Below are 24,652 nucleotides of genomic sequence, written 5' to 3' on the forward strand. Positions count from 1 at the left end.
AGTCATAATATTTTATCGACGGAGCTAACAAAAATCACCCAATATTCCATTTTCTGGGCACTTAGAGGGATTAATTTCAACGCTCTCGGCTTGCTCCATTCTTATGCAAAATGGAATCCTTGGACTAAAAAATTTCTTTATATCAGAATCCTGTGTCGGGCCATGACCTTTGTGCCTAAAACATCATGAAAAAGTTGATGAATTCTTTCTATTGTTAGATTTCCACGTGTGGACTTAAAACCAACGTGTACATATTTTCAAGTCTGATAACCCGATTTGTTATGGGCTCACTGTTGTGATGAAAATATTCTCAAACCAACGTATACTTATTTGCAGATCTGAAAATCCAGTATTTCATTGGCTCTTTATGTAATGGAAATACTCCCAAAGCAACGCATGATAATATTGTCCATTACAACAATATTAAAACAAGCCAATAATTGTGTTCAGCCAGCAGGCCTAATAACAACCATTCACATAACCATAAACCTCTCGCACCTATGCTTCGCCCACCACACTAAAACCAATGGATGCTATGAGTTTAGCTAATATACTCACATCATCCCCTAACCGGATATAACGTACAAACACACAAAGCCATATTGTCTGATTGATATAATTAGATGAGACCTAATCATTAAAATAGCTGTCTAAAAACAATAAGAAACTATCCCAAAGTAATTTCCGCCAGATCTAGCAAACCCAGCTACCCAATCACTGCGGGTTGGACAGGGGGGTCAGACAAAATCTCAACTGCACCCGGATCGATCTCGGTCCCTTTGCGTGTGGACCTCCACATTTGGTTGGAATTGCACATAAATTATTTTTGAAATAGAAAATAGAAATTATCTGACAAATCTTGCCTCGGCACAAATGAAGTAACTGCTGTATCTCACACGAGTCTACAAACTGTATCGTGGGGCTTGGCCATCTTTGGGTATGTCACTCACCTCAGGACTGTTAGGTCATAGGTTCAAGTCCGCTCTGAACTGCGCAAAGGTTGACTACTTGAAAAAGATTCTTTACTCACCGTGTAAAATGAGTACCTCGCTGTTAACAGTGTTGTATCTGTCGAAATTAATAGTAATATCGCCTTACAGGCTTCATGTTTCGTTCTACATATTAAGTGTTGCTGTTGGCTAGGGGGACCCATTGCAAATCATTTTGAGTACATTTAGTGGGTATTGAGCTATAAAAGTGCTCCATTTTTTTCATATCTCATCTCTATTCTCAAAATTCGTTGATTGGCCTTGACCTTTAACTGCACTGCAAGGTCACCAAGATGAATCAAATCGATTAAAGGTGGTCTTGTGGTATGTAAGGGGTCTTGTGGTATGTCACTCGCCTCCGGACCGTCAGGTCACCGGTTCATGTCACGCTCTGAGCGTCGCAAGGTTGTGTCCTTGGAAAAGTCTCTTTACTCACATTCTCTCATCGTACTCAGGTGTATGATGAGTACAAATGCTGACTCTCCTTAAAAGCGCCATGTCTCATTCTACATGTTAAGTGTTGCCATTAACCAAGGTTCCCTTGCACAGCTCGTTTCGTACGTTTCGTGGATATTGCGGTATATAAATGCTCAGGGTTTTTTTTTTTCAGGTCATGGGTTCAAGTCCCGTTCTGAGCAAGGTTGAGTCCTTGAAAAAAGGCTCTTTACTAACGTACGCTCACCATATATCTCATCTTTATTTCCAGAATTCTGTGGTTGGCCTTGACCTTTGCCTGCACAGGCATCATGATGTATCAAATCATAGACAGAGCCATTTACTTCTACGGGTGGCCAGTTACAGTCAACGTCAAAATTAACTATAACGACACACTAGCATTTCCAAGCCTCACCTTTTGCAACCAGAATGCTTTCAGGTAAGAGTTCATATTTCTCATCTGCTTCAGTGAATTGCAATACTAAAAAGAATACCAAGTCGCTTGGATTCAATGTATAAAGACACATGATGTGAACGTTTTGGGTTTCCCTGTTGTCAACCAAACACGATAAATGAAAGACCAAAGACAAGTGACGTTATTTAGCTCTTCGAGTTTAAAAGAATAAAATAGTCCCCATATGTTCTAAGCGACGTGCACTTCTTTGCAGGTAAGATAACCCAATTCTTTACGGGCTCATTGTTGTAATGGAAATCTAAAAGAAAATGACGCAAAACACTGTCCATTACAACAATGTTAATCTAGGCCCATAAGTGGGTTCGGATGTCAGATCTGCATATATCTACACGTCGGTTCTAAGGAAACTAAACAAATCTAAAAAGGTATCTGCGAAACAGTGCCAGAGAAAGCAGAAAAATATGCAAGAAATAAATAATTTTAGAGCCTTTTTGTTTAGACTTTACTTAATTTCCTTTTCTTGGTTTTTGCTTGTTTATTTGGATGGGTTTTCTTCGTTGGAGATTTTTTTTCTTTGTCTTTTTTTCTTCTTTTTGGTCAGATTAAAATAAATATTTGTTTACTTAAAAACAAAACAAAAATATTTCTGCTTTATCTGACACGTTTCATATTTTCTTTATGATGCCCTTATGCATTCCGCCAAGTTTATCGACTCATTAAAATGACCTTCATCTCGACAAACACTCTCAATCCTGGGACTTTGCAAAGGACGAGTTTTCTGGCCAAATATTTAAATATGTGTTTTTCCGGAGTGCGACCGTTTACTCAACTGGTCCATGGTTCTGGATCCACACACCATAACGACAGGAGTGTGACTCATATTATAGTTTTTATGCGTTGCGAAATCACCATCATACCATAGGTTAAACCTTTTCAACTTGATGTACAACATCAGTCATAATAGTTGGGACACGACAAATTATGATTTAGCTGTTAATCGCATGCTTTTGAGTTGGACTGTCGCGGTTTAAATGTCGGTGGAAACATTTCATTTTTCTCTTGAATCCTAGGACTTTTTATTGTTCTGTCCGTAGCCATCGTTAACTTATACTATGGCTAGAGGTGCCTAAATGAGCCAGTCTCAACTTATACTATGACACTCAAACCCACTTAGACCCATATTTAGACGTCATTTTTAGGTTTGTGAACCGCCTAGTGAGTTGCCGTTAGTAGTGCTCAAGGAAACAAGTCGGTGATCCCTTTGGTTGAACTGTTGAATGCAACTCACGATTTGTTACCTTTTGTGGCCTAAGACTTGTCTTTTGACGTCATTTGTTGGTCCGTGTCAAACCATGAGTTTACGAAGGCCACGCACCTTCAGTCTCATCATGTCGATGACAGGTTTTTCGAACGAAGAGACCACCATATAAAGTGGTTTAATTACTTTATTATTTCCAATCGTTCAGATATAGATAGTATGCACTTAGTTAAGAAGCTCACAACATTGCCATCCGGAAGTATAACGGACCAACACACACAACTATGTGTAGCTTATAGTAGGGTTATTACAGTTTAGTGAGAATTACACTTACACACGGATGGCAAAAACCAATAACAAGGACCTGATTGACATCAACTTCATACTATCTATATTATAGAGGCCACTTTTTCTATTTTGAAAACAGAGGCAGTATATTATCATAAATATACCAAAAAGGCAGTCAGAGAGAGAGAGAGAGAGAGAGAGAGAGAGAGAGAGAGAGAGAAAGAGGGAGAGAGAGAGAGGGATGGAGACGTGCAGACGTATATATATATATATATATATATATATATATATATATATATATATATATATATATATATACCATGTGAACAAGGGTACAATGACATTGAAGATTTTTAAAAGCATTTTGACCAAAACAAAAAACCCGTTTACTTCCTCTTTTGATCAATTGAGATTGTCTCAACTTATTGAATATTTCAGATCCAGTATAATTTTCACTGTAAGACGCATTCGGCCTTAATGTTGTTTTGATTACAACTATTTGTTATTGTTTTGTATCATTTAAATTACTATCTTGTGTCTAACTACATATTCCATGAACTTATTTTTTATTCCTTTTTAAAAAATTCTTTTAGCGGAAATGTGGGGGAGATGATTTTTTAAAAAAATCTCTATGGAATTCCCAGTAAATTTAGATATAGATAAGCCATGGCTTAACAAGACTGAACCCATTAACGTTCTGTCGAATTCTAATCTTTAAATAATATGCGATAAATAACAGAATCAAATAAATAAATGTGGAGAAAACATGGCTGTGTAATAAATTACCTTTGGTATAACATGTTGGAAAATTGTCTTGTCTTCGTGGAAAAGCTATCGAGTCACCGAATTCTCAGTAAGAAATTAGAGGTAAGGGACTAGTGAAAGATAATAAATCCGAAAAATTGTCTATGAAACAGTGCCAGACAAAGCATAGAGTAAAACACAAGAAAAAGAAATATTATCTCAAAAAATCAGCTTGCCTTGTCGAGGATAGAACATCAGAGCTCTTGATTTCCGGTTTGATGTGCTATTATTATACCACAGAAGCTACTTCCGATCTCCAGTTGAGTTGAGGTAGGCTCATTTTTAGGATGATTATATTTCTTTGCAATTTTCATTCTGCTTTGACTGACGCTGTTTCAATCGCACCTTCTAGATTTTTATAAGAGTAATTTCTTATTTATGTGTGGATAAAACACGAATAAGGAAAATTATGTAATTCTGGAACTTTTGTATTTTACATACGTATCTCCAACGACAATGATCTATCAAAAGCTGCTCAGTGAGATACAGTCGAAATAGGTGGGGTCTTTCCCGCCCGGTTTCCGTAGAATTACCAAGAAAGAAACCAATGGACAGCTTTAAGGACAAGCTAACTCAAATGTCTTTCTCTTCCTTTCGTGTTCAAGCTTTGTGTTTGTGATCCAACGAGGGTTCAAAGAAGTCCCAGATTTGAGAGATTTTGACAATAATATGGGTCACTTCAATCGATTGATATTAAAAGACAAATACAAGTTTGGTATTTTTTTCAGGCAAATTGGCAAAATTTCCTACATGCTTTTTACCCAGCTCCTCCAATCCCTTCTGAGTGAACTGATAGGTTAACTCTCTCCTTACCGGCCACTTTCTGAATTTCCCCCAAAACTTCACACCCAACCTATACAAAAATAGATTTATTTCACTCAAACATAAAAGCTGTTAGTTCTTCCTCCTACATATTTTTTCTGCTAAACGAACTCTTCAACACAGTTTTAATATACTTTAACTATACAAACATTTTTGTTCAAATATTATGATGTACAAAAGAAATCATAATGAGAAAAATGTTGGCTGCATCGTAACAAATGTGACGATTTTCCTATGTGTGGTTATGAGGGGGGTTAAAATGAATATTGATTCGAGGTGGCTTCGACCTCAATCCTACTCATCTTTTTAGAGCCGATCGGGTTTGCTTTGAAAATAAATTAATTTTTTTCCCAATTTCAACTGTTTTATCTATCCTTATCACATCTACTATTCCTTAACTTTCTACAGCAAAATAAAACACTCCAAATTCTTTTAGCCTTGAAATCTAATAATAATTTATCTATTTCAATTTTTATTCTTTTTGTCTCGGTGGTTTTCGTAATGGGTATCATTGATGTATAAAAACTTATGCACAAATTCATTTATTTGGTGTATTGGTTGAATTTCATTTTGTTTCTTTCTTTGTTTGATTGGGGTTTTTTTTCTTTTTTCTTGTTTGTTTTTGTTTGTTTCAATTTCCAATTCGCGCAAGTTATTAAATTTACCAATACAGATTTAGAATAGAATCCTCACATCTCTCTGTGTGACATTTTGGATAAAATTGAATATAAATGCAATATTTACAGGGGAGTCATATTATTACTAACCATTCGGTTTGTTGACATACCTAAAAGCAAGTCTTTGTAATTCACTGTAACTAAATATAACGATTGCATTTGACGTTCATTCGGCTTTTGTTATTATTTTTTAACCACCACTTGGGTGATTAATTCTCTCTATAATATCAATAAACGTTTAAGGTTATACATTGTTTTGTGTGTTGGTGCGAACAATTTGGCGGGTAGATATTGTGAGTCTTTTACTGAAACGCATAATAGAGAGAAAATAAAGTGAGAACTAATCACCCAACTGACGTTATAAAAACAATAATAAAGATCTAAGTGACGTCATCTTTATTCACTCTTGGAATATAAATATTGGATTATAATAATGGAAATCAAAATGGTACGGTTCGACGTATCCTGTTTTCGAGCAGAGAAATTAAAATTTAAAGTTTAAGCTTTGAAATTTGAGTTAGAATGATAATGGGGATGAGTCAATCCCCTCTCACCCCCGCTCCCCTCCTTGAAAAAATTATATGTTTTCTTCCGCTGATCTCAACTCAAAAGAATATATATATATACATATATATATTTTATTTTATTTTTATTTTTTTTAAAGAGAATATGAGTAGAGAAATGCCAGATGAGACAAAGAATAAGAATGTTACGATGTCAGGGACATTTATTTGTTTGTATTTTTACTTGTTTTTAATCTGTCATCACCAGTTCAGTTTTCAGCCTTTAGTCGACCCTTTACCGATAAAGTAATGCCACTTCTCACTTCCATGGGACATTGATCATTCTATGAAATAGGTTCAAAATTAGCGATGTCATGTCAATGTCATGTCAATTCTTAAGCATTTCACAACTTCCACACAAATTGTTTTGGGCTCGCTGTTGTAATGGAAATGCTCTCAGACTAATGCAAAATATTCTCCATTAAAACAGGGTTCAACAGTCGTGACGTCACTTCCCTCGTAATGACGCATAGTAACTGGTTCTAAACTATCGGAGCAATGGCGGACGCCATTATCTTCATCACCGCCCTCACAAAATACTTCTCCGACGAGGAGAAAAACATTATAAATCTGATCATGTTTTGAATTTTATACATTCTGATCACATGACATGTGAAAAAGTTCTAGCCATAATGAAGAATAAAAAGTGCCGATTTTCTTTGTTTAAGACCAAGCTGCAAGTTGCTGGGCGGACGTGACATCAGACTTTTGAATCATATTGTTCTCGGTTATCGACCCTGAGACTATGAACACGTTGATTTGTGCTAAAGATACCTCCATGTTTCTTTCTGACTACTAGTAATCATCTTGTCAACCTACAAACAACTAGAATGTGAATTACATTAGTTCGGCCTGAACAATATACATTGGTTATAAAGGTATTTACTGAAAAGATGAATACATTCCTAGTTTATATATATATATATAAATTGATATTTTATATAGCGCAATATCCACCAAACTTGCTCAAATTGCTTTACAATGGGTCCCTAACCAACAGCAAACCTTAACATGTAAGACAAGACATGACTGTTAGGCGATATTACATTTTTTTTTTCAAACAGAGACAACACTGTTCACGACAAATAACTCATTTTACACCTAAGTACGCTGAGAGAATGTGAGTAAAGAGTCTTTTCCAAGGGCTCAACAATGTTCCGCTCAGAGCGGGACTCGAACCTAGGACCTTCCGGCCTGAATGCCGTTGTCATATCACGTAGTTTATCTGCTGTGAGACAGTGAAACGAAGGGCTATATTCAAATAACAATAAATGCATAAGATTATGATATGTCCCAACATTTTAATTCAGTTTTTGGCATTGTATTATTAAGAAAACGCACTCTCGATTCTTCCCGTTGGTCTGTATGTCCCCAATCAACACAATAAAGCACCAGAATAAATCAAATTTAGCCCATGCTCCCCTAAATTGAAGTGGATCTAAATTTTCTACCCCTTACTGTGCAGTGCGCATGTGCTGGTCTTGCTCTCTTCTGACAACTCGTAATATCTATCTGAGTCCCGGTTTTCGACCGAATCTTGGCCTCGAACCAACGTATCATTTATTACAGGTTTGATAACCCGAATTATTATGGGCTCATTGTTGTAATAGAAATACCTTCATCAATGTTAAATCAGGCCCATTATCGCGTTCGATTATCAGATCTGTTAATTTGTGCACCTAGTCTCGAATCCAATGGTTAAGAAAATGAAACGCTCAAAATTTGTAGAGAATCGTCACATCACAAAAGTAAACGATCAAATCAACTGAAATTCAAATTGTACTTCCAATATTTATTATAATTTAACTTAAAACACACCAAAATGGAACAGGATATGAAAAGCGACGCATTTTAGAGTGTCTCCGATATGATTTACAACACACAGTAATCAATCATCAAGTTAGTCTTGTAGTCGGTATGTGAGGTGGGACAGGTTCGTCACATCAAACTGACCAAAAATATAAACGTTTATGAAATGTTTGGTAAATTTTGATCTCGAAAAAGCATCTAACAGAGGATTGTCTTGATAACAGAAAAAACATTACCATGAAAATATCGCTATCGTTCGATTCCAAGTTATGGTTGAATGTGTGAATCATTTCTAAGATAGATCGTAATTAAGCCAAAAAAATATTTTCTTTGTAGATATCTTTTTTATAGAAAAAAATACTTAACGCTCTTCATCATGATGGCTTATCTTTCCCGGATGTGGCATTGCAACTGCAAACCGTAACAAGCTTCTGTCCTGCGCCATCCTTCCGCATTCGGTCACTGGCTTTTTCATCCATTCGCTGATGTCTGGTGACCATCCTCTTCTTGGAGCAAGACGGGGAGGAAAAGGAGGACAAAGTGGAGCTCGAGGAGGATTAGTGTCATAAGTATGGAAATGCTGGAGGCAGTGAGGATGATATTGACGATGATGATGATTATGATGATGATGATGATGATGATGATGATGATGATGATGATGATGAGGAGGAGGAGGAGGAGGAGGAGGAGGAGGAGGATGGTGATGATATTGATGATATTGATGAGGATGATGATGATGATGATGATGATGATGATGATGATGATGATGATGATGATGAGGATGATGATGATGACTTTTAGAACAACGGGTATAATGACCATCATCAAATTCATTTAGCGATCCATCATTGAACTTGGAAATTATCGTCTTTTCATGGCATGCATATCCTGTCCCAACCATAACATTGTGTCATTGAAATGTCACGAAACGCCTATGCCATTTGGACGGAGGACAAAAGGCTAAAAGGGTAAAATAAAATAAATAGGGTTTCATGGAATAACCTTTCAAAAAATTGATCATTTTGGGCATTGAACGTTTTTATTCCGTCAACTTGGTATGATTGTGAATAGCAATACTCTTCGTTCACCTTGAGCGAAACATTTCTCTGCTACAAGTTTTGGACTGTAAAACATAATGGGCAAACATGAATATGCAACTTCAAAAAGAGAACAGAATACCAAGCACGCGATGATTTGACCTCAAAACCCTTCTTTGGCCAATAACAAAAACAATAAAAATATGAATGCATCACTTAAAATCTAGACAGACGGCAGAAAGGAATTGGAAACGTCGTGGATATGGTCTCGGAATATAAACAAATAGAAGCGTTAGACAATCGTTGTGAATAAGTTACTTTAACCTATAATTAACTATGTTTGTTTGTTAGTTTGATGGTATCGACAAAATATAGAAAATGCCATATCTGATGTTTTGTGCGGTCAATGTAAGATCCTTAAAGTTTTATTCAAATGCTGAATAAGAAATAATGGGTTGATTTGTGGTTTAAAGAAGACTATAATCTATTAATTAGATTTAATAAGATAAGGTTCCGGATCACAATTGCTCCGAACTGTCAAGATTAAATTTTTACCATTGAGCACAGAATTACTGGAAAATCTAAAAATTATAAGACTATTTTTCACAGATGTGATATACGAGTAACTTGCAAACCTTTATTAAATAAAGGATGATTTGATTTGAGGTTGAATCAAATGAATATTTTTTTAATTGCTGAAACGTAAAGGGCCTTTTTATTATGACAGCTGTCTCTCCACGACCTTGGGAGACACAGTGGGAAAAAGTTCCCAATGCCTCTCCACGGCCTTGGGAGACACAGTGGGAACAAGTTCCCAATGCCTCTCCGCGACCTTGGGAGACACAGTGGGAACAAGTTCCCAATGCCTCTCCACGACCTTAGGAGACACAATGGGAACAAGTTCCCAATGCCTCTCCACGACCTTGAGAGACACAGTGGGAACAAGTTCCCAATGCCTCTCTACTACCTTGGGAGACACAGTGGGAACACGTTCCCAATGCCTCTCCACGACTAGACCATGGAACATCCCAATCCCTCTACTACCTTGGGAGACACAGTGGGAACATGTTCCCAATAGCTCTCCACTACTTTGGGAGACACAGTGGGAACAATTTTGAGTTTTCAACCGTAGCAGTGAGAGAATCTTATCAATTTACCCTTCAAATGACCCTATCTAATTATTTTTGATCAACATGTATTCATTTTTAAAACAATGATTTGCTCTAGAATTTAACGATTTGACCTTAAGAATAATCATTGTGGTCAGGATATCATTGCATATCAAAATCTATTTTAGCAAAACCGTGAGGAAAAAAGTAATTGAATTGCTACTTTACAAAAAAAAATGATGGCTCGTAATATTTTTTACTATTACGCTATACTAAAATCCTAGTTTCACTGTCATGTTTTGGGTTCCCCCTAATGTACACAGTCTTATCGAAATTTAGTTTCAGTCCAATTTTCGAGGCGTTCTTGTGTAGTACGTTTAGTTTCCCTGAGGCGTCTCTGCGTGTACTGGAAACTAACGCGATATCATCAGCGTAGTCTATATCTTCCAGAAAGGATGTCAGTGTCCAGCGAATGCCTCTCTTCTTACCACCAATTGTATTTTTCATCAGCAATGTTTTAAGTGTACTGCTTAATGGAAGTGAAAGCTGGAAAATGACATCCTCCTTTATACAGAAACTAGAAGCCTTTCAGAACAAGTGTTTAAAAAGAATTTTTAATTTATTTTGGCCTACAATAATAAAAACAGTGGATCGATTAAAGAAAGCTGACTGCACTATCATTGAAAGCCAAATAAAAAGAAGAAGATGGCGTTGGCTGGGTCATGTGGCCAGAATGGAAAAAGGGTCACTTCCCAAGACAGCCTTGTACTGGTCAGCAGATGGGAAGAGAAAGCGGGGAAGACCCAAAGAAACCTGGCGAAGGACCATGGAGAAAGAATTAAAGGAAGCAGGCCTGTCCTGGAATACAGCCACCGCAAAAGCAGCCGATCGCAAAAAATGGAGATGTCTGGTGTATGCCCTATGTGCCTCAAGGCCCGAAGAGGATTAAGTAAGTAAGTAAGTAAGTAAGTATACTAAAATCGGATTTTCCCCAAAATCAAATGGGTACTATAACTATAGATAGTTCAAAGATGACGTCACTCAGGCCTTTGTTATTGTTTTTGCCATCCGCGTTTGTGAGTTGTTCTCACTAAACTGTATTAACCTGACTATAAACGTTCATGGTTACACAGAGTTTGTGTGTTGGTCCGTTATACTTCCGGATGGCAATGTTGTGAACTCCTTGGCCAAGCGCATTCTATCTATATTTACTGAAATTGAGTGAAGAAAGCAGTTATCAAAATATGCCATATAATCAAGATGATCGAAATCATCTGAAGAGAAATGTTATAATGTTTGGTTACACTAATAATGGATTCAAGATGTCCTTCCTGGTCTCCACGCCTTAACAAGCCAAACAGAAAAGTATTGTAATTAAAAGTACTGAGGAGTCAGTGAGTTATTTTCCAAATGACTGCTCCTTCATAAGTAGCAAAACAGATACATACACGAAGTAATGAGGATGGTTACCTCATCATGAAGCAGTGGTTAGGGTTAAAATAACACCCCTGTATACATGATTACATTAACACAGTTAACTTCCGTAATCTGAACAAAAATGTATTTAAAACTTTGGCCAGGAAACTCGTCCTTCAAAAATATCAATCGATTTAAATGACCCTCATCTTAGTAAAATCTCTCAAACCCGCAACTTTACGAAGTCCCAGGTTTGATATTTTTTGCCAAAATAAGGGTCATTCAAATCGATTGATATTTGAGGGATAAATGTTCTGGATAAATTTTCTTGACAAATTTTAAATACGTATTTTTCCAGCGTACGACAGCAGCTTCTAACGGTTCTACAATGTTATGACTATCTATCAAGGACGCAAGGCAGTTAAATGGTTGAATGGACTTATAGAGTTATCAGCTTATTTTAAATGCAAATAACAGTGTGATGAGAGAGGAATATTAAAATATAGGATTAAACCATGTTTATTGGATTTATGAAGATCTTAATAAACGTGATTTAACCCTTTTATTGCACCTCTTCTCACCCAAAAGCATTTATAAAACAAGGTATTTGTTAAAATGAAAGAGATTGAAGACGAAACAATTGAATTGAAACTATTTCTGTTATTAACCTCTTTCTCAATCTTTCTAATTGTGTAATTACGTCACCACTTTTCGTGCACATCATTAAGCACGATTGATTACTCATGAGCGTGCAATTCTGGATTTTTAATGCATGCTTACGCCACATTCGCTTATACTTGTTGACAGATATAAATTGCGAACATTGCAAATGGTTATCTACAAGAGAGGTAAATAACAAATTTTAATAACAATCTTTGATGTTTTTCAACGATAAATAGTGATTCTATAAAATTAAGCTGATGACTTTCATAATCTGCTAGGTCACTTTTATTATCCGAAAGTAAGAAAATGAAGAGTTAATTCTCTTGCCCACAGCAGAATCAAAAGTACTCAACCTGGGATTGAACCCAGAGCTTCTGGGTCACAATGCAATGCCTAAATCACTCGGTCACATCGCTGATGTAATTGCAAATAATATGATTTGTTAAAATCTCAAGTGTAGCATATAGGTTTTGCAGAAAAAGGTTGTGCGGCAATAAAACGCGTGCGGTAAAAATACCGATTTATTTGAATAGTGGATATAATATCACGTGTGCCTGCCTTGCCTTGGTTAGATAAGGATACGATCTAGTTGTTTTGCGTTTTACTTTTTCGGTTCGCATTACAGTCGTACTGTGAAAAAGCACGTTTTAAAATATTTTCCCAAACAAGTTCTTGAAATATTGTGTCAATTAAAATGGCCTTCATCTTGTCAAAAACTATCTAACCTGTGCTTTCATTGAAGTCCCAGGCTTGAGAGTGTTTGACAGGATGACATTCGTTTTGATTGATCGATATTTGAAAAAAAGAGTTTTCTGGCCAACATTTTTTAAAACATGTTTCTTCACAGTACGATAGTTATGCGAACTGAAAATATAACGCGTTAACAAGTAAGATCTCATCTGTATCTGACCACCAGGTGTGTGATATTTACTGGCAACTGCTGGAGTTGATCTTATGACATAACAGCGAAGGTCAGAATTTGACCTTTAGAAAAAGCAAATAGAAAGGAGAGTGAGAGGGAAAGAAAGAGAGAGAGAGAGAGAGAGAGAGAGAGAGAGAGAGAGGGAGAGAGAGAGAGAGAGAGAGAGAGAACTAATCTTGTGCCAACTAACTGTATTACTTTATGCCCTCTGCAACGATATCATCCGATATCGTCGGCTAGGCATTCCACAAAGGAATATAGGTAATTCATCAAAAAATATGTCTGATGTCAACAGGAATCACACCCATGTGTTACAAGTGAGTAGAATTGGGGTAATAATGTTGCCCAATGAAAAAAACTTAAGTGCCTGAGGCGGGTCGCGAATCCGGGACCTTCCGGGTGACAGTGCAATATTTTGACCACTCGGCCACTTGCTCTCTAACTGTATGGTAAACGGTAAATGATGTACTTTACATAACGTAGGACGTTGCAATTATTCTGTCAACAAAGATATCGGGACGATCTTTATTCTATTTCCATTTGTTAAATTGTATTGTATGTTAAATTATATATATATATTATCCAGCATCTCAGTAGGCCATATTGTTCAGCTTGACCCATGGGTCTGTTTACAACTTTCTTATATAAAGCAGCGTATTTAAATTTATTAAAAAATATCCAATCATCGGACAAATCATGTGATCGATGACACAGTTGGACAAAAACCTGGTAGATCGCTTCCATTGTAATGTCGACTGAAATAAAAGCCTATTCACATTTTGACCAATAGATGTTAACTTCATTTATGTGTTGATTATTATGATGCCCAACTTGTTAAAACATATTTAACCCAAAATTTCTTTGCAGCAGAAGTCTTTGTCTGGCTCGGTGGCTAAGCGGTTCGATGTCTCGTCTTGTCTTGTCACAAAATTAAACAATTTTAAGTGGGGTCAGTGGGCCGATGGGTGACTGAGATCGTGGAAAATTTTGGTCCTAATGTTGTGTCTTAGAGGAAGGCACTTAAGTCTCATTACCCCAATCGACTAAGGTGTGAATGATTATAATGCGTTTAGTGACGAATATTATAATAATGCCATTACATAACGCAGGCAGTGTGTGAAATAATATGGTTCCACGCAGCTTGCTGATGAAATAAATGAATCATTGTAAAAGGGTATTGACCATGGTAAATACCTGGAAATGAAATATATAAAAGTTCATTTTAAGTAATTATTATTTTAATAAATCGATATTTGACGCAATAGTTTTCCGGACAAATGAAAAGAAAATATTTCGCCATTAAACGACGGAAGTGTATGTCTAATTTAGACTACATCCTGAAATGAGACAATTATAGAGAAACCAATTATTTTTATCACAACCTCGAACAATTACGGATAAAAAAGAGCATAATAACGGAACATTTCAGCCTTCACCTTCGTTCAAAGTAGAACTGTAACTTCCGCCTTTTCTATATCTTGGAAGTAGCTGTAGTAGAAGTAGTAGTAGTAGTAGTAGTAGTAGTAGAAGTAGTAGTAGTAGTAGTAGTAGTAGTAGTAGTAGTAGTAGTAGTAGTAGTAGTAATAGTAGTAGTATAGTAGTAGTAGTAGTAGTAGTAGTAGTAGTAGTAGTAGTAGTAGTAGTAGTAGTAGTAGTGGTAGGAGGAGGAGGAGGAGGAGGAGGAGAAGTGGAGGAGGAGGAGCAGAGGAGAAGGAGGAGGATATAATATTTGTTAGTGTTTTTGTTTTAAGAAATAAAACTCACTCGCTCTCTCTCTCTCTCTCTCTCTCTCTCTCTCTCTCTCTCTCTCTCTCTCTCTCTCTCTTTCTTTCTTTCTCTCTCTGTCCCTCCTTAATAAAGACGTTTAATTTAATCACCATTTCATATATCAAGCTTAAAATTCAATTTTATGTACCAGCCTCACCCCGATTTTATACAGTTTTTGAGTCGACTGGTCGCTTTTATCGCTCTGAAACAACCAGGCATTCATCATCATCCATCGTGGCTTGTACTCTTGAGCCGGCCAGCTGTCTCTACGAATCACGATCCTCTGCGGTGCGCATGAAATCTTTGTTGCTTTTTAAGTCACATTTTGGCCATTCTTAGGTTATTTAGATAAGTCATTATTTGTCTTCCTCTTGCTCTCTTTCCTTCGATCATCCCAGATGTTACCAACTTTTTCATTCCGTCTCTTCTCCACACATGTCCCAGAAACCGTAACTGCCTCTTTCTGCTGTTATCGATCAGTATTCTTCCCTTTCTCACCTTCTCCAACACTTCCTCGTTCGTACACCTGTCTGTCCATGATACCCTCAACATTCTTCTATACACCCACAACTCAAATGCCTCTAACCTCCTCGTAAATTCTTTGTCAAGCGTCCACGTTTCACAACCGTATAAAAGGGTACTTATAACATATGTTTCTACTACCAGGCATTAATCTTGTTATAACACCGATACAATGGCGTTAACCCTCTCCATACCAACTATTCGTTACGATCCAACCAGCACTTTTATCATTCAGATTTCTTTTGTAAAGCACACACTTTAAAGACAAATGTTTTATTTTAGCTATTAATACGTGACACTGTGTTGTAGACTTTCATTTTGCTGATCAATATTATTATGCATAGAATGTATGTTGCTTTTCTGTTTGAGTAAGAAAATTCTATTATTTTTTTTTGTTGGGTGGGTGTGACATTTTGGGGAAAATTCTGAAAATGGCTGGTAAGGAAAGGGTTAAATGTAGGAGCTGATACTTGATGATAAACAGGTAAATTGAATAATGAAAGAAGGATCATGCCAATTGTATTATAGTAATGCACTCTTTCACCAAAGTGGCAAATTTAGGGAGCAGGCACTGGCGTACGGGGTCCCAATAGCTCAGTTGGTAGAGCACTCGCTTCACACGCAAAGGGACCGAGATCGATCCCGGTTGCAGTTTAATTTTTCCTGAGCCCCCTGTCCTCTCAGCAGTGATTGGGTAGCTGGTTTTTTTTTAGATCTGGCAGAAAGTACTTTGTGATAGACTACGGTCCTATCCAAAGGGTAGCAAGCAATTGCTATTGTCCGTTTCATGCTATAGAAACCGGGACAAACTCCTGGTCTACGGGCCTAAAGGCTCTGAAGGACTACTACTACTATAACTGGCGTATTATAAAAATGTTAAAATATGTGTATGGAACAGTGACAGACAAAGCAGGACGAAAAATATAAGAAAAAAATAATCCAAAAATATCAGCCTTTCTAGATTGTAGAACGAACCTCAGACCTTATGGGGCAGCGTGGCTCGGCGATACGGTCTTTGGTTCGTACCCGAAAGGTATTGAGTTCGAATACTCTTTGCACTGTATGCTGTCTTGAGCAAATCGTCTCGCAGTGCAGGACCGCAAAGTTTATTTGACCCACTGATCGCCAGTAATGTTTTTCAATGAAAGACACCAGTAAGTCTCTTGTTACATGCATAAGGTTTGATTTTCAGATTTCATTTTTGCTTACAATGCAAGAGTCCATGGTCAAATGGAATGGAAGCTTCAATTTGATTAATGATATCAGTATGATGTGAACGTTTCGGGTTTCCCCTTTTTCAACAAAACACAATGATATGTGAGGATGACATTCATAAGGCAAATAATATAATTCGACTATTCCTATTATTGCTTGCAAAAACCATACCGCGGCACTTTGTGATAAATATGGGCTGAATGAAGCTGATGCTTTCCCGAATCTTCGTTTTATTTTTAGATCGCCAGTTGGCCAATTATTTTTTCACTAAAATGCCCTTTACATACTCTACGCGTTTAAGATTACACAGTTTATTGTTCTTGGTACGATTCATATGGCGGGTAAGACATGTGAGTATTTTACTTGAACCAATTAATATATCATCAATAAGTGCGGTATGTGGTCTTGTGGTATGACACTCGTTTTTGGATTGGAAGGTCCTGGGTTCGATCCTCGCTCGGCGCATAGTTGAGTCATTGGAAAAGGCTCTTTACTCACATTATCTCACCGTAGATAAAACATTCACATTATCTGACATAAAAGAAAACAAACTATGTTTAACCTTAATAGTTTATATTCTGATTTATATATTTCATGATGTACTAACCACCAAACTGGCGGTCCAAAAGCAATTAGAATGAGCTTTGTGACGTTGACTTTCATACGTTGTATAAATGTAGCCTGCACGTATTTCAAAACATGGATTTCTCTATTAACAGCATTTATGAGTGTCACGAGAGTACATTGGTATATAGAAATAAAAAGCACATTTATTGATACCCTGCCTGATCAAGTGGAAAGTCTATTTCTAGTCTGTAATGAAATATTCATTGTCAATTCAAATGATATACTAAAAGCACGACATGCGATCGATTCCAGGCGCCTCCATCCTCCGCAATCCATTTATGATATATATGATCAATCTTTTCAAAACGGTGATGTGTTGCAGTGAACAAAGTGCTACAATTGGACTTTAAAGATAAAATAAATGAGCAAAATGCGAGATTTTTATTTTCGTCATTCTAAGAAGCTGTCTCCATTGAAAAGGTCCAAAAATATGAGATTTTTGTTTTGGTCATTTTAAAAAGCTGTCTGCCTTGAAAATATTCAGATGTGTGACTTGACTTACTTGACTTAGATGCCTTTCGTGTCTCGACCGAAAGATCGGGTCGCCTTGGCTGTTTCCAGTATTTCCTATGTGAGGTGTCTCCAATATTGCCGGTCCTCTGCTAGGGTTCTCAGATTTTCAAGGTCCCCTGCCGTTATGAGACTAATGCTTTGTCCAGGTGTTGTGAGGTTTTTGTTTAGGATCACAGGGGTGTTGTGATCGGTCTTCCTCTGAAAAGGTTCCCGTGTTTTTGGAAGTATCCCGACATGGCTTGGTTTGCTGGTATGTTTTTGTCCCTGCGTAGTATGAGACCGAAAAGTTGCCATCGTTGTTGTAAAATGTCAAGGGAGATTGGTCTTTCTTTTGTGATCTTATAGAGTGATTCATTTGAGATCTTTTTGGGGTATTTGATGTCCAGTACCCTTCTTAGCTGTGTGCGATGGAAGGCATCCAGATGTTCTTCTTCGGATTTTGTCAGATGTGTGAGATTTGAGTTTTTAAAGAACAAATGAAAAATTGAGCTTTTATATAGTACAATATCCACTAAACGTGTTCAAATCGCGTTACAAGGAGTCCCTGGCCAACAGCAACACTTAACACGTAGGACGAAACATGACGCCTGTTAGGCTATATTACATTTTTTACCGACAGAGACAACGCTGTTAACGGCCAGGTACTCATTTTACACTTGAGTACGACGAGAGAATGTGAGTAAAGAGCCTTTTCCAAGGCTCAACTATGCGCAGAGTGAGGATCGAACCCAGGACCTTCCGATCCGAAAGCGAGTGTTACACCACATAGCAATTGGTTCATCCCGAAATAGTACCATTTTGAGTTGATGAGTTACAAATGTGATCCAAGAGTTCTAAAAGGTATTCCGAACCAACGTTAGGGTCCCGATAGCTCAGTTGGTAGAAGACTAGCTTCACACGTAAAGGGACCGAGATCGTTCCCGGGTGCAGTCGAGTTTTTTTCGTCCTATCCAAAGGATAGCAAGCCATTGTTTCTCCCCGTTTCACGCTATAGAAACCGGGATAAACTCCGGCTCCGTGGGCTGATGGGAGGAAGCCAAAGTTGGCACTGAATATTTAGGATAAAACACGACGCTTTGTAAAGTGCATAACAATGTTTCCGACAAAGGGTAACATATTTACCGCCAGGAGTCAATTTACTTTACACGTGATTCGTGTAATTAATATTCATACTTGCGCGAACCCACATAAAATTTGAATAATTACTACTTTTATTTGTTAACTTCTCGCCTGTAGATTGGGTCTGGTATACAAATTATTATTGATTCACTAATGTAACGGGGAACAACCCCCCCCCCCCACCCTGATCAAGTCAATGCAAAATATTTCCATTATAACAATGTTAAATTAAGCCCAACATGCCTAATCGGTTATCAAACAAACCTGTGAAAATGTACATTTATTATGTTATTCACCACTGGCCGATGTATATATATATATATATATATATATATAGGAAGGTCTGCCATCCGAACCCACTTATGGGCCTAGTCTACTATTGTTGTAATGGACAATATTTGCATCATATTTTGAGACTTCCATTACAACAATAAGCCCATTAGGAATTGGGTTATCAGATCTGCAAATAAGTGCACGTCGCCATTGGCCAATCATAATGAAACAACGTAGACTCAAAATTGAAAAATTTATTTCGTTTGTGCACAAGAGTCGATTCCTTGATATCGGCGAATACCCCAAACACAACAAAAAAAAAAAGGATTTTTCCCTCCAAAATTGAAGAGAATTATCTCGTCTTGGGGTATAACATTTGCCTTCAGAAAATGAGCACCTGGCCTTTAAAAGCGTTTTCTCTGTCGGGGAAAAAAGTGTAATATTGCCTAACAAGCACCATGTCTTGTCTTATATAATAGGTCTTGCTGTTGGATAGGGACCTCTTGCAAATCACTTTGACAAAGTTTAGTGGATATTGCGCTTTATAATGCTCAAGTTTTTAAAAAGTATTTTTTTAAAGTATTTTTTATCCATAATATCAACAGAAAAAAATGTGATTGAATTTTAAGCATTTCGTCGTCCTTCGTTTTTATTTTTTAAAATACTTATATGTAGGTCTGACAACCCAAATTGATATGGGCCCACTATTGTAATAGAAATTTATACTCTCGAACCGACGCACAATATTGTCCATTAGCGGGGGGGGGGGGGGGGGGGCCTTGTTCAGCGGTACGGTCTTTGTTTCGTACCCGAGAGGCACCGAGTTCGATCACCCGCCGCATCGCTTTGCAAGTCACCCTTCAGCAAGTCACCTCGTTCTAGCTCAGTTTACGTTGCTGCACTGAAGCTGACGCCAGGGAAATTCCAGTCTTCCCTTGGAATAGAGCCTATATGCTAATTTCCCTTATGCGATGAATAAAGGGAATTATATTTATTTTACAACCATGTTAAATCAAGCCCATAATTGTGTCTATGGATCAGAGTCCTAGCTCTTTTTGCGTTCCTGCATTGCGGCTGACGCCTGTGATATTCCAGTCTTCCATTAAAATAAACCATAAAGACAATTTTGCCAAATGTGATGAACAAAGAGAATTTTTTTTAACAATCGTGTTAAATCAAGCCCATAATTGTGTCTAAGTATCAGACCTGCAAACATGTACACGTTTATAGAGAAAAGGAATCTATTACTCCCAACTAGCGTTTTAAAATTGAGAAGTTCACAGCATGCGTTCAGGAGTGGTGCTGCGATTTGGTAATTGGGTTCAATAATCCAAAATTGTCTGCTCTGTTAATAATTAACACATGTTTCTTTTCGTAATTTTTTTGTTCCTGTTTTTTCCTCTATTTATTTTGGTAAATGGATGAGGAGTTTATGGTCGGACTCGACGTGTGTAAATATACGCAGGTCTGACATTAAAACGCAATCATGGGCCTAGTTTAACCTTGTGGTAATGGAAAATATTTTGCGTTATTTTGTTAAAATTTCCATTACAACAATTAACCTATAGTAGTAAATCGAGTTATCAGACCTGCATATAAGTATACGTCAATTGGACTATTTCTTCAAAATGGATATTTAAGAGGAGAGAAATAGAATGCTGCATAACAACAACACTTTTTGATAATTTCATAATAGTAAAGAAATTTTATTTTTTTATTGAGAGTAAATTGTATTATTTTGAGTTTCATATAGGACGACTTGAACATACATGCTTCAACATTGTGGAATGGAATGTATTTTGCGTCATTTTTTAAAGAATCCCATTACAATAATGAGCCCATAAGGAATATCAGACCTACAAATAAGTGCACCTCGATATAGAATGAATGAAGATAACATCACTCTGTTCTCTATAAATATCTTTAGACCGACTGTTGAGTGATTAGTTCTCAGAAAAATATCCCTCCTTCTAATAATAAATATTTAAAAAACATGAGTATAGACAAATATAAGGAAACATCCGTTAAACGCGCTCAAAGCGCTTTGCAAGGGGTCCCTAACCAACTGCAACACTAAACATTTAAGACTAGATATAACGCCTAATGGGCGATATTGGATTTATCTTTCCGACAAAGACAACGCTGTTAACGGTCAGGTACTCATGGTGAAAGAATGTGATAAAAGAGTATATTCCAAGGTCTCAACTATGCGCCGTTTACAAGGGACTCGAACTCTGGACCTTCGGTGTCATACGACAACACCACATAGCCACACAAGATGTCAAATAGTTTTGTCCAAAGTGTAGCAGACACTTGCTATTGTCCGTTTCACGCTATAGAAACCGAGATAAACACCGGCTCAATGGGCTCTGAAGGTCTACTTAACTACTGGATCTGGAGGGCAGAACTGGTGATTATTTTATTTAAACTCATACCATCAGTATAATCGATAAGATTTTATTGCGACACTTGTCAGAGAAAATAACGGTCTTTCCATATTCTACTCCATTCTATTCCATTTGCGTGAAGAAAACATAGTATTCAATAGCTTTGAAGCATTGAGTAAACTATAGAACAATAGCAGACATGTTTGCTTTCCCTTCTTTTTTTGGTATAATATCATTATATTTGCTAATTATGATAACCCCGCGAGACTTGCATTGAGTTGATACAACATGATTTCTTTAGAATGCCTCCAACATTCTTTTCATCGGTATTTTTTATCAAAATATATTGGTTTGGTATATTTTTGAGAAAGACTTGTATTGTTAATTCTGATCAATAAAACCGCACTCGACAGACACTGCCTTGATGTTTCTGTGAGTTATCCACGTAAAATTTACCTCCGCAGAGAAAAACAAACTTTGTATCACACATTCTTCTTTCTACAAATGTTTTCGCCAAACCTTTTTACTGTATTTAAATACATGCTGTCCATAAAGTATGTCCCTGGTTTCAAAGACTTGTTATTCTAAAACCATAAAAGATATTTTCATCTGATTTTCACTTTGTTCTAGAAAAAAACCGTACATTTATGCCCATTAACCCATAACACATCTCCACATTTACCTGAATCAACATGGACTTAAAAGACCTCATTTTTATCTCCTTCTATTTCGGAATAACAACAGCACGACAACAATCGATTGGTCAACGGGAGTGTATGCGTCTCAGCAAATTATGATGGTCTGCAAACTAGGCTATGAAAGCTTGTTGAGATATCTTTGAAGATTTTGTTTCATGCAATCACATTACACAAAAAGATTTGTGTCATATTTTTGACATTCCGAAAAAGAAGGAAAGTAAAATGATGTCTTTTAAGTTTTAGTTGATTTTGATAAATATGGTGATGTATTGTGGATTGATGACCATTACCAATTGGCATAAATGTGTGACTTTTCCTTAGAAGATAGCATGCACCAGATGGAAATGGCTATAACGGTTTTAGAATAATACATCTTTGAAATTAGGGAAAGATTTTATGGACACCTTGTACATATATTACATGACTTGTGACTTACCGTCCGCCTCATAATCAAAGAAATGGGACGCCTCGGCATCTTCTGAAATTCTATTGACGAATTCTCTCGAATTGGTCTTGATTGTATGTAAGAGACTAAAGTTTAGTAAAATCTTTTTCAGACCTTAATCATTGATGGTTTTGGGGTGGGAGGCACTTCTAGTCTCTGTTACTTTGTGAATGTTGTTGGTCTTTCTCGATATTTGAATTGACCAGATTGTGTAAAGTATGCTTTCATGGATTTGTTTGTTGGATAATGATCCTCCTCTAAGGACATGTCCAAATAGTCAACACCGTGTTTCTAAAATTTGGGTTGAAAGTTGTGTTTTGTTAAATTTTTCATAAAGTGATTTTTTTGTATTATTTGTAATATAACGGTTGTTGAGCACGACTCCTGGCGGCCCAATAAATGAAAAAAATTAAAAAGACTTTAAGCTATAAATCACAATAAACGTGTCATTGATAAATGCACGTATTTAAATTTTTGGCCAGACGACTCATTCTTTAAATATCGATCGATTAAAATGACCCTCATCTTGTCAAAAACTCTCAATCTTCTTAAGAACCAGGTTTAAGGAGATGATCATTTGAAATCGATCGATATGAGAAAGGCGAGTTTTCTGGCCAAAATTTTTAATATGTATTTTTATTTCAGAATACGGCATCTTTAATGAAAAAGCTCAAAATTTGCATTTTTAAATTTGTTACTTAAAGAGTGCAAAAATAATCTGCAAGACCATAAATAACATGATTGAAATAAACATTGGATTCTGTAAGGCCTGATGAGGGCTTATATGAAACAATAATAAGTGAATTGTTGGGGGTAAAAGGAGAAAATGAGCACAAAAGCAATTGATTGATTCATTGTTCTATCAAAAAATTTTAAAATATATTTTGGATTTGGCATTGTATCAAGGTCATTCCGCTTTGCTGGTAATGAGAAGAAAAGCATATCAACATGTCCTTGTAAAATAAATCAATATGACAACAGAACAAAATCACAGTACAATAGCTTGCTTTTATATTTTCCCTCCATTATACGCTGGCAAAGGTTAATCATCCATGAACTTATTATAAAGATATGATTGAAATTGTAACTGCAAAGAAAGTCGAATGTAATTTGTGTTTAATTTCTTTTATAACATTTTATATACTTTCAAATGAAAAATAGAAGAACGAGAGGAAAAAAAGGTAAGATAATAACTAAGATGAATAATAACATTTAAAAGGGTTAGCTCGATTAAACAAATAAATGTATGAATAAATAAATAAGTAAATAAATAAATCAATTAATTGCTAATGATGATAGTAGAAATGATGATGATAATAATAATAATAATAAGAAGAAGAAGAATAATAATAATAATAATAATAATAATAATAATAATAATAATAATAAAATAAATAAAAAATAATAATAAGAATAATAATAATAATAATTAACAATAACAACAACAACAACAACAACAACAACAACAACAACAACAGCAGCAATAATGCATTGAATTTGGTGAGATCTCTATCTTGTCACGAGGAAGCGCTCAGAATGCTTTACTTGTGAGTGAAAACATTAGGTCGGAAAAGATCCAAGGCATTTTGTGCCGTACTCTGGAAAAAACACACATTTAAAGATTTGGCCAGAAAACTCGTCCTTCGAATATCCATCAATTTAAATAACTCTCATCTTGGCAAAACTCTCAAACCCGGGACTTCGCCGTGACGTTTGATAGTTCAAAAGTTGTTTTACTATGTGAGTCACTTTGAGCACATTTTGCAAAGTGACCATTATAACGTAACAAAACATAAAACAATTTGTAACTTGTAACGTTTATAGTCTGATTAATACTATTTACTGAAAACAAATCATTAAAAAAATGGCTGAGTGACGT

General features: G+C 36.4%; 1 protein-coding gene across 3 annotated transcripts in view; it reads left to right on the forward strand.

Annotated features, from left to right (window-relative positions):
• LOC144970699 (uncharacterized) overlaps window positions 1-24,652 on the forward strand; it is a 116,192-nt gene that overhangs the window by 38,314 nt on the left and 53,226 nt on the right. For all 3 annotated transcript variants that reach the window (XM_078910609.1, XM_078910612.1, XM_078910610.1), the window contains exon 3: window positions 1,696-1,863. In XM_078910609.1, coding sequence (XP_078766735.1) covers window positions 1,696-1,863 — 168 coding nt within the window. The remainder of the gene's footprint in view (window positions 1-1,695; window positions 1,864-24,652) is intronic.

The sequence above is a fragment of the Berghia stephanieae genome, chromosome 4 (genome assembly GCF_034508935.2).
Source record: "Berghia stephanieae isolate SIO BIC M18660-M18661 chromosome 4, UCSD_Bste_1.3, whole genome shotgun sequence".
Lineage (NCBI taxonomy): Eukaryota > Metazoa > Mollusca > Gastropoda > Nudibranchia > Aeolidiidae > Berghia > Berghia stephanieae.